The sequence below is a fragment of the Echinops telfairi genome, unplaced genomic scaffold (assembly GCF_000313985.2).
Source record: "Echinops telfairi isolate 266 unplaced genomic scaffold, ASM31398v2 ScPeMD7_7424;HRSCAF=8462, whole genome shotgun sequence".
NCBI lineage: Eukaryota > Metazoa > Chordata > Mammalia > Afrosoricida > Tenrecidae > Echinops > Echinops telfairi.
This window is the reverse complement of record NW_022111324.1, coordinates 12,430,487-12,447,819: the sequence shown is the minus strand read 5'-3', so window position 1 is coordinate 12,447,819 and position 17,333 is coordinate 12,430,487. Positions and strand designations below refer to the sequence as shown.

Genomic DNA, 17,333 nt, shown 5'->3' with positions numbered 1-17,333 from the left:
AATGTGGAATTGGCTGAGTGGAAGATGTTTTAGGGCTGTGAGGAACCCTCTCTGTCAGGGTAGGAAGGTGTTACCCAGTTGTAAAACAGCTTATTAACCTCTCATCTTTTCAAATATTGGGCTCAAGCCACGTACCAGCAGAGCATGGAAATGCAAGGAACTTAGTAGGAAAACTTCTGAACATTAGGATAGTCTAACAATTAAGGACTGTATACACTCCTATGGAAAATGGACTATTGTCCACTGAATTTAGCTTTCAGAGAGTAGGGAAAGAAGAAACACTGTTTTGAAGGTTTATATCTTTTTTTCTTTTTGCTTGCAGTCTGCAATTTAAGAGGAATGAAAATCTAGTTATCAGGAAACTTGTAGTTTGAAAAAGTCTATTTTCCCACTCTAATATAAAGTCAGAGCAATGAAAGGAATATTGATGGGAAATTCCAGGTTCCTATAAACACCTCTTGTTCTAACGATGTAAGGGAACAGTCTTCCTCTTGTACAATTGCAGTCTGAGGCCATAAGCACATCAGCTGTGTCTTCCTGCTGTAGCCCCTGTGGTTAAAGGAATGAAGTATCACGTAGATGCCGCATCAATCTTCCCAGCCGTAACATAGCCTGACTCTTAAACAAATTCCAGTCCAGAAATACTACCTTCACTTCCCTTCAGCTGTACACACTTTCTGAAGATGAACCATGTTTCACGGGTATCTGTAGCCATCATTTGTCAAGCACTTCTTATATTGTCTTTGCCTATTCATTCCAATAACCTATGACTCCCTGGTAGCATCCTCTTGCTTTTCAAACCCCAAATACAACATGCATTATTAACTTCAATCTCCAACTCTACCGACTCTGCTTTAATTCAGGAATCCGTTTTCTCGGACTCCAGTAAAACCCCATTGCCCTAGTTTGTCCATTTCTTTTCCATTTTCAGTCATTGGCATCTATTGTTGCTTCTTTTTCCTGGGCACTTGATCCAATTCTATTTCCCCATCTCCCTTGCAGTTAGCTCCCTTGACGTCAACTAACTGAGTTCTGGCCAGTGGATGTGAGTGGAAGACATGTGGGTCACATGTAGGCTAGTACTTGAACACCCATCAACTGTCCCCTCACCAGGGCTTCTTTACCACTCCCATCTGCTGCAAGAACGAAGAGGATCAAAGTCCCTGATTGACCATGGGACGGGATGTCTTCCAAGCTAGTCCATCTCCATTGGATTGTTACAGCAAGGTGAATTAAAATGTTATTATGCTAAGGTAGTGAACCACCACTTGTGAGTCTCTCTGTCTGACTGTAGTGGCTTGTGTGTTGTTGTGATGCTGAAAGCTGTGTCACTGGTATTTCAAACACCAGCAGGGTCACCTGTGAACAGCTTTCAGTAGCGCTTCCAAGAGTAAGAACAGACTCTGAAGGAGGAAAAGGCTATGCATAGGAATGACTTAAATAGTCAGTGGAGCTGGCCACTGAAAACCCTATAGATAGCATCAAATCTGCCTTTCTATGTCCATTTCTCCACCTTACCTGTTGCCTAAGTAAAAAGATAAAACCAAACAACAGTAACAGAAAACAAACTGGGTAGCATCCCTGACAACTCCTAATAGATCCTTTGCATTCTTCCACTTCTTAGCTTTTGAATTATTCTAATTCTCCTGAAATCCAGTACAAATGCTTTAAATCCAGTACAAAAGTCCACCATAACCTCATGCCTGTAATGGTCTCCTCACTAGCCTCCTTTTCCCAGGCTACCCCACTCCATCTGAGATAGTTAAGGTTTATTGTGCCAACCTGGCCAATAAACACATGTGGGATTAATTGAACGGTGGAGAGAGAAATGGCTAGGTGAGCCTCGCCTTTCGAGTTCTCGGGTCTCTTGCTTTCTGATGGTAGGATCAGGGTGCAGCTGCCTTGGCCAGTTCCCTGCTTCAGCTGGCATGGCTCACTTCCTGCGAGACATCCCTGAGGAGAAGCCAGATATGGACCTACCCAGATGCAGCCCTGGGTGCTGGAGCAGAGGTGTGGAGACCCCTGCCAACACTGAGATGCTTACATGCTCACTGATTCAGTTTTCCTCCTGCAGTCAGTGTCATTGTGTGTGTTTTGTGAGAGTGAGGAGGACTTCGTAGATTGGTGTCAGACATATGGGTTAATGTTGGACTTATGGGCTTGGACAGCACTGGGTTGGGATGCTTTCTTAATGTGCAATTACCCTTTATATAAAACTCTCTCTTATACATATGAGTTTCTGTGGATTTCTTTCCCTAGTTTACCCAGACTAACACACCATCCAAAACCTTGCATACTACAGACTGAATGAATTGTGTAAAATGATATTATGATCTTGATCAAAATCTTACAGTGGTATATTCAGATTTTCAGTGATATATTCAGATTTAGGAATTTATATTCTAATAAAGAAAAAGATGAAACATGAACAATTATTATTTCAAATAATAAAACTCAACAGAGGCAAGGCACTAGAAGGAAGGGACTTTAGATTCAATATTCAGGGCTGGCCTCTTACAGAAGGGATGCTATCTAAAGGTGTTCTTGGAAAATCTTCAATATGCTTACCATCATCCCCACTGAACTGCAAGCTCCGTTGGAGCAAGACTCGTGTTTCATTCATTTTTCTGTTCTAAATACTCACCACAATTTTTGGCACACATGGGTTTCAAATACATGTTTGAGGAGTAAACAGATGAGCTAAATGTTTGTTTCAATTTCTGGATTATCTAACTTTAGGCTATCTAACAGCATGTTCACAGTTTTTGAACATTTGCTGGCATCCACGTGTGGAACTATTCAATTTGCAGGCAGACAAAAATGACTGTTTTTAGACTTTAAAAGGATTTTGCTTCCCTTAAACCCTTCTGCAATATCTTCAGAACATATGCTGCACAGGTCTTAGAACAGGATGCCTATAAGAATATCAGCATGGATGAGCCTTCATTAGAGTATTTCAGCCCCAGCAATCATAAAACTGGTTATCATGCAAGAGGCTGGGCTCTAAAATTCACTGGCATTGAGCCTCTTGATAGGAAAAAACACAAATCAACATAGATAATCAGATGAAAAAATAAAATGTCCTCAAGTCATTATGGTTTACTTTTGCTAAGCAGGAAACCAATATAAAGAGCTCCTTAACACTGAATACTGGGTTGTTATTGTTGCTAGGCGCCATCAAGTCCGTTCTGACTCCGAAGAACCTTGGGCACAAAAGAATGACACATTGGCTGGTCCTGCATTGTCCTCAGAATTGTTCCTGCATTTGAGCCCACTGTATACATATAACTCACTGCCATCAAGTTGGTTCTGACTCATAGTGTTCCTATTCAGGGTTTCCAAGTGTTTTATAAATTAGGAGCTGACAGCCTCACCTTTCTCTTGTGGGTTTGAACTGGCGACCTTGTGGTTAGCAATCCAACACTTACCCAACAGCACCACCAGAGCACCTTCGGTAGATGGACACAGCATATAGAATATTAAGGTTTTATGTGAGGAAATGAAATATTTTTTAAGTTGTAAAAAGAGCCATAGACTTTATTAAATGTAAGTGTATCATATAATATGTACAGACAGCACATAATGCCAATTTTATTTGTAGATATTAAAAAATTCCAACTCAAGTTCAAAAGTCACACCTTGGCCACAGCCTTGGCTAGATCTTGAAGTAGGGAAATGAAATATTTATGTAAATATCCCCTTCATTGAAAAACTGAAAAAAAGTTTGTTTTGTTTTTAAAACATACTTGGCAGCAAAAACTCCCCTGGACTGAGGTAATTCATAGCTTCAATGTAATCTACTTGGTGTGATTTTTTTCAATGTAGAATTACACTATATTTGATAACAGCCTAAACGCCTCTGGCTCCACAAGGGTATTAAGAAATATATGATATATGCAATGTGTCATCTTCCTAAATTTTAGAAAACTGACTTTCAAGACACATCCATTATCTTGGGTTATAAAACATCTCCAATGTTCTGACTTTCAAGTGGGGGCAGTCCCCAGATTACTGTTCCTAAATCAAATTTGAAAACTATATGTAAGTCAGATGTTTGTAACCCAGTGACTGCCTGTACTCAGCAAAAGTAGTCACAAGTCACAGAAACACCTTAGCATGATTCAACATTTGGAAATAACATTATTGAAAGCTGTTTCAAGCTTCATTTCAGATCATACGTAAAGTATACATATATATGCACACATATATACATATATATTCTTTTTTCCCTCCCAGAACCTTCCAGGAGCTTCACCTACCTGCTGGGAGCAAAGTTTCTACTCTTTACAGAACACACATCCCGGAAGATGTTGCATATCCTATTATGTACATGATTTCTGACCTTTCCAATCACCCTACAGAGATATTTTCTTTTCTCCCCACCAGACAACTGAGTAGGCTGAAGCTTACTTTGTCCAAGGTCAGGCGGCTATGAAGTGGCAGAGTTGAATTTAAATCTAGGAATATGCGGCTTCAAAGTCTACTTCTAAAATACCAAAACAACACAAGACCTACTACCATTGGGTCTAGTACAACTCATAAAATGGAGGGAAGCTGCCCCGTTGGGTTTCTGAGGCTGTGATCCGAAGCAGACTGCTTTATCTCTCACCCTTGGGCTTGAACTGCTGACCTTTCCCCGAAGACCTACTTCTTTAACCACTGTGCACTACCGGGCTCCCCTCCCCAAACAGTGCAATCACTTAATTGGCCCTGGCTCCGAATTTATTCTCAACTGTTGTGTAGTAGGAAGGAAGACCTTATGGCTGCTTAATTCATGGGAGAAATGAGAATGCAACTGATTTAAAAAAAAAAGCAGGGAACAAAATTGAATTTTCCTTGCTTGTTACTTGATAGTATGCTTGTACTTCTACAAAATGAACATAAAAAATCTGGTTTTAAAAGATTTGGATCTAGAGCCGCAAAAATTTTAATCAATATAGTTCATTTGTTATTATTATTATTTTTTAAAAATGCAAATAACTGGAGTTAAACAACCTTACCAATAAATACATCAAGATCAGATACTCAATACTCACCCACTTTCACAAGCATAATTTGCATTTATTGGAAATATAATCATACATGGGGAAGCGAAAGGCTTATATCTCATAACAACATAGCATAAAAGGACAGGGATGAAGATCATTAATGATTTTAATTATTTTAAGGCCCATTAAAATTAGAGAAATATCAAAGCACCCACAGTGTTAAGGGTTGATTACGATAGCACTAGTTCATACCTTTAAATCACAGCAAGTTATTAGCAGTGAAGGGATGAACCCTCTTTACAAGGATTTTATTTCAATGATAGGGTGTTATGGACAAGACAATATCAGTTTATATATATATATATATATAATTAGTAGCAAGCGCTAGTTGAGTTAATCAGTTAAAGACGAACTGTGCTCTTGGGAAGCTAAATGAAAAAGCAACAGTAAGCTTACAGAACTTAGCTCGTACAATTTGCCTTGAAGGCGGAAGATTGGTTCCCTGAAATAGCAAAAAATTATATGCTTTAGTTCAGGAAAAAAAATTTTTTTTTCAAAACAAAGGGAAAAAAAAGAAATCTAGAGCAGAGGTTTCAATTTGTTTAAGAATTGTGCCTCTGACCAAAAAGAAACAGCTATGAAATCATCATTGTTTTGACTTGAACAGAAATAACATTACAAATATTCATTATCACATAAAACATAAAAGAAACAGCAAGCTGTGTTAATGCAATCTCCGCAGAGCGCTATTAGTCAGAGACAGTCAGTCAGCCCACAACACAAAAGCTCAAAGGACCAGGTCTTCTAGGGTTGAGCATCTTCATTAAGCAGCAGGACTTTGGTGGCAGAGATTAAGGCCATCAACTGCCATCTTTATGAGCTGTCCCTTCACTGTTACCAAGCTGTGCAAATGTGTGAACTAGTCAGCAGCACCAGAGAGCTCATGCAGCTACTCACCTTTGCATCCTTCAACCAGCTCACAGATTCAGTGTGAAAGCAAATTTAGGAGTAATGTAAGCAGGGAAAATAGGGCACGAGGAGCCAGATTTGAAAAGCAAAGCAAGTAGCAGAAAAGTTATTTAAAATAAATCAAGATTGTTAACTGGATAAACTAGCAAAAACAGAAAGCCATTCACGCAAAACAAGCAAACAAAAAAAACCCAACAACAACAAAAAAACAACCTTTAAAAGCGAGGACAAAATTAAAAGCTGCATTTCAAGCAAAATTGGCACATAATTAATTTGCATTTCAAAATCATCAATCAAGCGATTTAGTCCAAATGGTGTGGCGCATGCATTCACTGATTCTCTTACACAAGTCCTACCTGATTTCCGATTGTGTTTTTCTTATGAACCTGACTGCTCCTCTGCTGAGCACTGAGGAAAGCAAAGGGGAGAGAGAGCAGCACTGAAGAAGCATGTATGAGTTTTCTATCTGAACAAGCCACAGCCTCTACAATGCATACAGGCTTAAAAATGAATACATCAACAATCCAAGCAGTGCTAATACAAAAATACATGTCAGTTGAGTGTTGGAAGTAAAACCAGCTCAGCTAAACTTATAGTAACAATGAACTATCAACAAATAGGATAGCGTCACAGAAGAAACGCTGCACTAACAACATGAGTCAGGGTAAGTATTTGTGAACTCCCACAGGTGTACAGAGAAGTTGTGCAATGGTTAATGTTTACTGCTCATGTGCCATTTTTATAAGCTTTAAAGATATTAGTTATTCTAATTCTCACAACAACTCATGAGGTAGTTATTATTTTCACTTTACAGTTGCGGACTCTAAGTCACAGAGACGGTAACGCATTTTCCCAAAGCGACTCAGCTAAAAAGAGGTGGTACTCAGCAGTCTGACTCCATATTCCAAAGTCTTTGTGACTTCTATCCAACGTCACTGTTTTAAATTCCACTATATTCTGCATCTTCAACCCAGACCTATCTCCCAAATGACATTTATATTTTGGGGGGGTTTATTAGTCATTTTATCAGGGTCTCTTACAAATCTTATGACAATCCATCATTCAGTTGTATTAAGCTCACTTGTACATATGTTGCCATCAACATTTCTTTCTACGTGAGTCCTCAGTATCAGCTCCTCGCTTACCGTTGTCGTGGTTAGGTGCTGTTGAGTCCGTCCTGCCTCACAGAGAGCCTGTGGACAACAGAATGAAACACTGCCCTGTTCTGGGCCCGCCTACCGATGGTTATGCTTGAACTCATTGTTGCAACCATTGTGTCAATCCATCGCCAACCCTCTACTTGACCAAGCATGATGTCCCTTTTCATGCTAGGACTGGCATCTCCTAATCACATACCCAAAGGATGTAAGCAAAATCTTGCCATTCTTACTTCTAAGCAGCTTTCTGGTTACACTTTTTCCAAGACAATTTTGTCTTTGATTTGTCCATAGTATTTTCAATATTCTTCACTAACAACATAATTCAAATGCATCAATTCTTCTTCAGCTTCCTAAAGAGGAAGAGGTGTTGTGCAGCAGATATGCCCAATACAATATGTCGATTGATTTCTTGACTGCTGTTTCCATGAGCATTGATGGGGATCCAGGCAAGGTGAAATATTTGACAACTTCAATCTCTTCTGTTTATCATGATGTCATTAGTCCAGTCGTGAGGCTTTTAGTTTTCTTTACATTGAGTTTTAATCCATATCAAAGGCTGCAGTTCTTGATCTTCATCAGCAAGTGCTTCAAGTCCACCTCACTTTCAGCAGGCAAGGCAGTGTCATTTGCATATCTGAGGTTGTTAATAAGTCTTCCTCCTATTCAAATACCACATTCTTCTTCACATAATCCAGCTAACAGACCAGATATGTATGGTGAGAAGATACAATCCTGACACATACCTTTCCTGATTCTAATCCATACAGTATTCTCCACTTAGATGTCTAAAATGTCACAACTGAATTCCTGATATCACCCCTAAAGCTTGTTCCTACTAGCCATTCCATTTTTTATGAGTACTTAGACATACATGCTTAGGCCCAAAACTTTGACTCCTCTTTCCTCTCACATCCATATTTAATCACCAGGAAATGTTGCTGTTTCTTTTTCAAATGTATTCAAAATTCAACCACTTTTTTGGTTATTCTACCAATAACCCATCCTCTCACTGGTTCTTTAGTGGTTTATGTTTTGGAGACCAATGAATTGCCTAAAAACTTTAAGAAGTTGATTAAAGACATCAGTCAATTGTTTAAAACATTGTTCAGGCTCAGCAGCATGTTAGAAATCAACACCACACCCAAAACAAACAGCAGTCTTTTGTAATCTCCTTGGATGTAGTTACGCCATTCACTCTGTCTGAAACTCGTGACTCTACTCTAAACCTAACTGAAGGGCGGTAGAAGGTAGATGATGAAAGGCCAGACCATACTTGGTTATTAAAGCTATTTTGTGTGCATTTAAAAATATATCTTATTGAGTTCCTGATTAAAATTTATATAGCAAGTTAGGTTCCCATATGACAAATCTCACACAAAATATTCAGTGGCATTCGTTAATCAATTGTGTCAACACTTTCTTTCAATGTGTTCTGTTTGTCCCCTTTCTAGTACTCTTGTTTCCCTTATCTGTTCCCTTTGAATAGGAGGAACTGATGACCTATGGTCTCATTCAGATCATTTTTAACAAGGGATCAGATCTGACATGTAATATTCTTTTTCTTAGGCAGTTTTATTGGAACTTAATCCACATATCACACAATTCAATAGTTCAATCATATCAAGAAGAGTTATATACCACAATCAATTTTAGAACACTTCCCTGTGCCCCTCCCCCAGCCCATGGTTAAATCACTTTTAAAATGAATTGTGTAATCACCATCAGTTCTAGTGCTCCCTCCCCCCTCACATACATAGTTTGCTCCCTAATAGTCTTTATTTTGTGTGGCATTCTATTTCGCTAAAAGGTGACCCCAGGGGACAGCCAAGCTTCTGAGTTTAAAGAGTGTCTCAGGGTGTTGTGTCAGGGGTCCTCTGTTCTTTGATGTTCCAGTTTGTCTAGATATTTTTTAAAAGTACGTTGAGTCTTGTTTCGTAGTTTTCTCCCATTCTATTTGGGACCAACTACTGTGGCCCTATTCAGAACACTCATGATGGTAGCTGGGTACCATCTAGTTCTTCTTGCCTCAGGGTAGAAGGGATTGTGGGCCTTGTAGACTCATTTCTTCTCCCTACTTTTCATTACTTTCTTATTGCTTTACTCCTATCAGTTGAGACTATTCACAACCTTTTAAGACCCAAAGCATTACTCACTTCCCTAGGATGCAGATCATGATTTTTGTAGACAGCTAAGCCAATTGTCTGAGATTGTGGCTTTAACCCTTCAAACACTTTCAGAAGGTCTTTGATTATGTCTGAGGTGTTTGATTATGTCCATATAAGTGTCTTCCAGTGAATATGTGTGCCTGTATCCATGCTAGTATATCGTATTAGCGGACTTCAAAATGTTAATGCAAAAATATTCGAAGCCACCCTCATATTATTTACACACGCCTACAAGGTTGCTAGGTGGAAACTAGTTGGCAGTAGGTTTGACTTTTGATGTAGATACTTCTCACCTAGCATGCATTCATACCTACCCAATATATAAAGTTGCTCACATCCATACTTCTTTACAACCACTCATTTTACTTCAATTGTTCTCGGTTCTTTCTGTAATCCCAATCAGTGCCATTTTCCTATCACCAAACTAACTAGTCTCTATTAAAGAGAGTACTTTGCTCACCAGCCGACCGCCTCCACTCCAACCCAATCTGCTGGAAACCATCAATAAATAATAGTCCATATTGATCTCTACTTCTTCTTAAGAAGAGATCATGTAATACTTGATCTTATATGCTTGGTTATTGTACTTAGTCTTATGCTGCCCTCAGATCTGTCCACATTATAATATGTTTTGAGGACTCGTTTTTTTTATGTTTGTGAGTTATCCCATTGTATGTATGTGTCACTATCATTCAACCATCGATGGACAGTTTGGTTGCTTCTATTTATTTGCTAGTGTGAATGAAACCAAAAAGCAATAGGTGTGCATATTTCTCCTCATATTATTAATTTTAGATCTTTAGGGTATATACCGAGGAGTGAGATTGCTGAAATATAAGGTAGTTCTACTTCTTTTAGAAAGCACCACCAAATTTTCTGTAGTGACTGTACTATTTTACAACCCCATTACCAAAGAGTAAGGGCTCCAATTTCCCCCACACACTTGCAAACATTGAGTATACATTTGGGGTTTTGATTTGTTTTTCAATCCCTGTGGTATGGTAAGAGGGTATCTCATTGCAGTTTTGATTTGCATCTCTGGAATGGCTAATGATTCTGAGCTTATTTTCATATGTTGGTTGGTTGCTTGGATACCCTCTTTGGTGAAGGTTCAGGTCATGTTCTTTGCCCAGTTTGTGACTGGATTTTTTGGTTTTTGTTGAATCATTGCCATTTTCTAAGGCTTTAGACATCAGACCTCTATCAAATAAATTGTTTCCAAAGACTTTTTTCCCAAGACTATATAAGTTGTCTACTTACTTTTTTAAATACAAATTTCGATAAGCATATTCATATGACATTATTTATCTATTTTGTCTTCTTGTATTTGTACATTTGTTATAATGTTCATTATCTTATGCTTACAAAATATAAGGTCTAATAGTTTCTATGTTGTCTTCTAAGAATTTTATGGCTTTAGGTTTAAACATATAAGCTTTTGATTCATGGTGAGTTAATTATTGTGTATTGCGTGATGTCTGAGTCCTGCTTCAATTTTCTGCAGGTAGGTACCCAGTTTTGCCAACACCATTTATTAAAGAAATTATTTCTGCCATTGAATGGACGTTGACCCCTTGTCAAAAATTAGTTGTCCATAGTTGACTAGATTTAATTCTAGGTTCTCGGGTCTCAATTCTATTACACTAGTCTATAAGACTAGCATTAAACCAGGATAAGGCTACTGATGGTTTAGAACTATGGACCTTGTGGTTAGCACGACAAGGTTGAGATGTTTCCCTTCTACGTCTATGTTGCTGAGTGCTGTGGTTTTTTAAAATGGTTGTATCAGCATATAGTTCAGACAACATACAATTGAATCATTCAGTCATATTAAGACGAGTTGGGCAATCATCACTACAATCAATTTCAGAACATTTTCTTCTCACTCTTGTTAGCTCTCCACTTCCTCCATCCTCTCAGCCATGCCCCTAAATAATGACTAATTTAGTTACTGCCTCTGTAGATTGACCTATTGGAAACAGGGTTGAACTTTTATCAAATGCCTATTTTTGCAACAATTGATATGATTCATTTCCTTTGATTTATGCAGTGGATTGGATTGGTTGATTTCTGTTACGTAATCTTGTAATCCTATTTTGAATCCAACTTGACCACAGTGTATGCTTTTCCTTATTTATTGCTGAACTATGTGGGCTAGAATTTTATTGGAAATATTTGTATCTATGTTCACAAGCGATATCGATTTGTAATTTGCTTCTCTTTCTTCTTTTTTTGGGGAGTATGTTTTTCTGTGGTTTAAGAATCAGGATTCAGCGATATTCTGGTTTCATAGAAAGAGTTCGATAGTGTTCCTTCCCCTTCTGTTTTATAATAGATTGAGTGGGATGGGTGTCAACTCTTTCCTGAATATTTAGTTCAGTTTTCTCATGTAGCCATTTTCTAATGTAGTCTGGGCTGTATTTTTATGTGCGCTGCTATTTGATGACAATGTTTATCTCATCTTTTGTAATCAGTCTGTCTTAGGTAAGTGGTGTTTGTAGGCATTTATCAGTTTTAAACGCATGTAGGTTTTCAAAGTCGTTGGAGTGTAATCTTTCCTAGTATTTAGTCGTGAACGTCTTCGTCTCCGTTGGATTAGTTACAATGTCACCAGTTTCATTTAGTAACTTTACTTATTTGCCTTTTTTTCTTTTGTCCATCCAGCTATTGATTTGCCTATTTTACTGACCCTTTCAAATAACCAATTTCAGGTTCTGTTAATTGCATTAATTTTTTCAATTTAACTTAATTCTGCCTTGACCTTCCTTATTGCTTCTTTCTCTCTGGTAGTTTTTGGCTTCTTTTGCTCTTCCTTTTCTATTTGGTCAATTGATTGTCTTAACTTAATAATTTTGGATTTTCCTTCTTGTCTAATATATGAATTTTTCTTACTATAAATTTCCCTCTGCCTCTGCTACTACCTTTCACCAAACTCACAATAAAAAGTTTAAAAAAAACACATTATAACAAATGTTGTATACATAAATACATGTATGTGTATACATATTCATAATAAAGCATATTAGGAGGCACAGTTAGAAACACCTCTTAGATATAATCAAATATGTCATGAGGTGTAGGGGGAAGTAAATGAATAAATGAAGCACTAATTGCAATAATTTCAAAACTATGTGAGATCTACAAGTGTTTAGTTTCAAGTAAGGAAACTACTGATTGTCTTTCAAACATGTGTAGGACACCTTAAAATCACATAAAGGAAAATAAGGTAAACATAAAATACAATGGCACAAAGATTGTTTATGAATCTTTTTACCACTGAAGCAAAGAGATAGGTCTAAATAGAGGTCACTCTCTCAGCTGTAATGATTGCGGGTGTGTGTATGTGTGCCTATGAGAAAGACACAGGCACATAAGGAGGGAGGCAGAGAGAAGGGTGGGAGACTGCACTAACAATTCCTTAGGTACCTAGTCATTCCTTATTCCTTGAGCTACAAAGTTAATCCCGGCAGTTTATTAACTTAGCTAGATGAAGAAAACTTCCACTGAGAGTTTCCCGCTACTCCACATGCATATTTACAATGAACTACTTATAAGAATATGTAGGAAGAACAGTAGACTTACTTTATAAACCAAATTGAAATATTAACATTGGAACAAACACGAAATTGCCTTTAGTTTTCACATTAAGTAATCTTTTTTTACAGCAACTGCCCACATAAAAGCAAAGATAGTGTGGCTAACAAATTCTTAGCCATTTGAAGTTACCTCATAAGTAATGTAGCAAAAAATAAGTTTAAATTATTTATCATAATTCTTATTATGCAATAATAACTGAACTAAAATTTTCCAAATATTTTTTAAAGAAAGTGTTCATTAGAAAACAGAAGAACTTACAGGTTAATATGAGTCCTTAGACATATTCTGGGTCATACAGACTTAATTGGTTATCTCTGAAATACTATATTATCTAAGTGTAAGGTTTTACATCCCGTGATTGAGCACATTTGAGCACTAATTATCTGTAAAGCACTCCGTGGAAGATACATTGTGAATAAGGCATGAGCACTGTCATCAGAAGCCTACCACCAATTCAGTTAAAACGGGGATAAGATACATGCCCAAAACACAAATAGCCCAAACTTGAATGAGCTCAAGAAATAAATACATGATTACATTGAATAAGTGGGGAAAGTGTTGTTTCAAATGGCGACATAATGATCATATATCTTATATCTCTCTAGGTAAATATGTGTATGTATTTATTGTTGTTAATTGAGTGAGTGCCTACTAAACTCAAGTTCCTAATGAAAGCTTTGCACATACTCTAAAACACATAAAACCTAATTCCAGATCCCACACAAATGATTTTAAAGTGTGTAACAAGCAGTTCTTTTGTTCTACTCCTTCTTTTTGGTAAAAATAAGAGCAAATTAGAGACAGTGAAAAGGAAAACAAAACTATAGTGCCATTCTTAGCTCAAAGATGTTTTTGCATGATTCTTTTTATGCTTGTTCATGTGCATATACAATAAAAGATTCAAATGACAGGTGATTGCCACGGGAAATTATGATCACTTATCAAATAAATCCTATGCCTAAAACTTGCTCAGAAAGTTCATTGGCAAGAGAGTTTGTTTGGGGCTAATAGGTTCTCAGTTCTTTCTACAATATTGAAATAAGTGGTAGAAGTTTAACAGAGAAGAAAACTGTGTTTTTCCACGTGAATAATAGATAAGTATTAGTAAGATAAGGAAGTAGAAAGGTGAGGCATGTAGGGAAGTTGTGGGAAGTAAAACTATTATGGCAAAATTATGAAATCATATCATCACACTTGGAAATAACTTTTACAGCCATCTAGTACAGTAACTGTATGTTAGAGCCTATTTTAGAGAATGTGAATATTAGATGGAGACAGGAGAAAGAGGTAAAGGTTCAAATCCAGAAAAAGCATGATCAAAGCAGAGATGTAGTCAAACTTGTTGTCAGGTGTCCTTGCGTCAGTTCTGCTACTCATAGCCACCCATGCACTACAGCAAAGCACAGCACAGCCCAGTCAGCACCTGCCGTCCTTGCCACTGCTGCAGCCACCGTGTCGGCACATCATGCAGAAGGACTTCCTGTGTTTGGTGACCCTGTACTAAGTATGACATCCCTCCCAGGGGACTGATCCCTCCTACAACAAGTCCACGGTAATGTGAGGCAATGTCTTGACATCCTTGATGGCAAGGAGCAATCTGGCTGTTGTACTTCCAAGATAGCCTCGTTTGTTCTCCTGGAGATTTGTGGTATATTACATTCTTTGCCAACACCATAACTCAAAGGGATCCGTTCTTCAGTCTTCCTTCATCATTGGCAGTATGTCTTGCATGCACATGAGGCACGTGAAAGGTATAAAAAGATCATGGCTTGGGTCCACCTTAGTCTTCAAAGTGCCATCTTCACTTTTTCACACTTTACAGATGTCTTTTGCAACAGATTTGGCCAATGTTATATGTCATTTGATGTCTAGACTGGCGCTTCGGTGGGCATGGATGGTAGATCCAAGTAAAATGAAATCCTTGATAACTGTAATGTTTTCTCTGCTAATCACATACTGCTGATCCAATTGTATTTGTGCTGTTTGTGTGGAGGTTTAATCTACAGAGCGGAGGGGCGGGATAAAGAAGAACAACAGCCACTGAAAAGGCTGCAGATGATCGGAGGTGGGCAGACTGTCGCAGTAACCCAAGCAAGAACTGACTAACTTTCATAGTGGAGAAATGGCAGAAAGTAGAATTCAATAAATAAGGAAGCAGGACCAAAAGCACTTGGTACAGATAGACACACACACACACACACACACACACACACACACACACAAATGAGTGGAGCAGAAGTAAAATAATAATAATAAATCACATACAGGTTTCTGGCTTAAGCAACTGGAAGTAGTCATCTACAGAGAGTGGAAACAATGAAGAAAGTCTGAGTTGTAGACAGAGATGATGAACTTAATTTGGACCCCGGCGGTGAAATTTCTTTGAGGTATATAAGAAGACATAAATATCATAAACAGCTGAATATGGTACACATTCCAGGAAAATGTTTGGGGATGGATATCCAAAATTTAATCTAATATTTAAAGTCACTAGATAAAATTAGAACTAAACCTTTGGAGAAGACAATATCAAGATAGCGATGTCTGTCAAGAATATCCGCTAAGTGAGTGAAGAAAAAATAGGTCCAGAGAAGGCACTGATAAAAAGCAGTTCTTAAGACATGATCAGAGTATAACCAAAATCAAACTCACTGTCAGAGTCCATTCTGATTCATAGTGACCTTACAGAATAGAGTGTAACTAACCTGCCGTCAACCTTTATGGAAGCAGAAAGCCTCATCGTTTTCCCACCAAGCAAATGGTTGACCTTGTGGTCAACCTAAATCAGATTACGCCACCAGGGCTCTTGAGCACTGGATAGGAGCTCCAGAAGGAGCCTGAGAAGGAGCGGCTAGCAACGAAAGAGAAAACCGGGGAGGGTGAAGGGTTATTATAGCAAGAGGGACAGATTCTTTCAATAAAGAGAAGTCAACGGGGTCCCATGGGGAGCTATTAATGTCTCTTGAATTAACTGTATTGTCCTAACTTAAGACAGTTCCAATGGAGAGGTGTAGCAGAAATAAGACTGCAGCGGGTCAAAAGTAAAAGGGAAATGAGAAAGAAGGGAAAAGCGATACATATCCTGCCAATGATACAGATCCTACATGAGATAAAAGGGGAGAGAAATGAATAGAGACCAGGACCTTCTACCACCCAGAAGGAAGAGCTGGGAGTGGAACATGTCCTTTGGATCCCCGTGCTGAGAGCCTCCTGGATGCATGGAAAGACTGATACCCAAACACATAGAGATCGCCAAGGGACTCTGGCTCCAGAGAGAAAGACTTACTCTAGAGTTGGTGCCCGGAATTACGACTTCTAGCCTCCTGAAATAGCAATGAACACATTTCCGTGGGGTCAAGCCAGCCAGACGCTTGTGTATTTCTGTTGTAAGACATATGACAGAAGGAGGACTTGTTCCCTACGATTCATTGTTAGAGGAAAGGTGAAAGTTGAAAATAACAGATATGAAGGTCAATGAGGAAAATGGAAATTTGTTCCTTAAAATCATCCTTGGAACACTGGAATTTGAAACTTACTTGAAGAGGTGACATTAGAGATATTGTTCAACCCTTTATTTCAACCTAATAACTATCCCAGTAAGCAAACAAACATCGAATTCCTGAATGTGCAGAGAAAACCCATAAAAGGATGTTTTCATGCTCCAATATCTAAGTTACTTGATTCTAGGAAAGAACAATTTTATACAAAGATAAGAAACACGAACATTATGATAAGAAAATGCAATTAATTAAGTACCAGTGGAACGAGTAAAAGAATGTCAAAGGAAAGATCAGGATAAGTCTGGAACTGGTACCAAGGTTCACCTATACCGCCTTTAATAGAATGGCCACGGAGGCATTACTGTGGAGCCAGAAAGTGATATCATGAATGTGACAACTCAGAATTTTCATGGCGATCATATGACAAGAACTAAGGTCCGCACACTGTGTCGTTTCGACTGTGAGAAAACAGGTGTTGAAACCTCCACAGCAGATTAAAACACCAGCAGACCCTAGTCTGCTGCATATGCCATAAAGATATGACACGAACGGTCCATTTTCTGAAGCCCATCTTTTTGCTGGAAGCACCAGAGAGCATAAATCTTAGTCATGCAGATGGTAACTTGTGCTCAGGGAACAAAGGGAGCCGAGTAGATGAACTCAAAAGCTCCTCAAACCAGCCTGCCTTACTGGAAAGGCAGAAGGATTTCTGGAGAAACAGAATGAAGAAACAATTGAACGCACTCTTTCCCTAAATAACACAAAACAGTTCATTGTGAGATAAATAGAATTTACCGTTGTTTTTCCTTCAGTAGGAAAGAATGACAAATGAGGACCTATAAATTGTGATGAAAGTTATTCTTTTTCACTTATATACTGAACTTCAGGCTCAGAAACAATATTATAGTTTTAAAAAAAAAACGAAGCATTTCTAAGTCAGGAAATTCCAAAGCA

The 17,333-nt window shown here is 38.2% G+C and overlaps 1 protein-coding gene across 8 annotated transcripts in view; it reads right to left on the bottom strand.

Annotated features, from left to right (window-relative positions):
* Positions 1–17,333, bottom strand: part of DNM3 (dynamin 3) — a 731,348-nt gene that overhangs the window by 382,290 nt on the left and 331,725 nt on the right. For 5 of the 8 annotated variants that reach the window (XM_045297842.1, XM_045297844.1, XM_045297841.1 and 2 more), the window contains exons 13-14: positions 6,314–6,365; positions 5,461–5,490 (exon numbers count right to left, since the gene is read on the bottom strand). In XM_045297842.1, coding sequence (XP_045153777.1) covers positions 5,461–5,490; positions 6,314–6,365 — 82 coding nt within the window. The remainder of the gene's footprint in view (positions 1–5,460; positions 5,491–6,313; positions 6,366–17,333) is intronic. The other 3 variants (XM_004706728.4, XM_004706729.4, XM_045297845.1) reach the window with 1 other exon arrangement.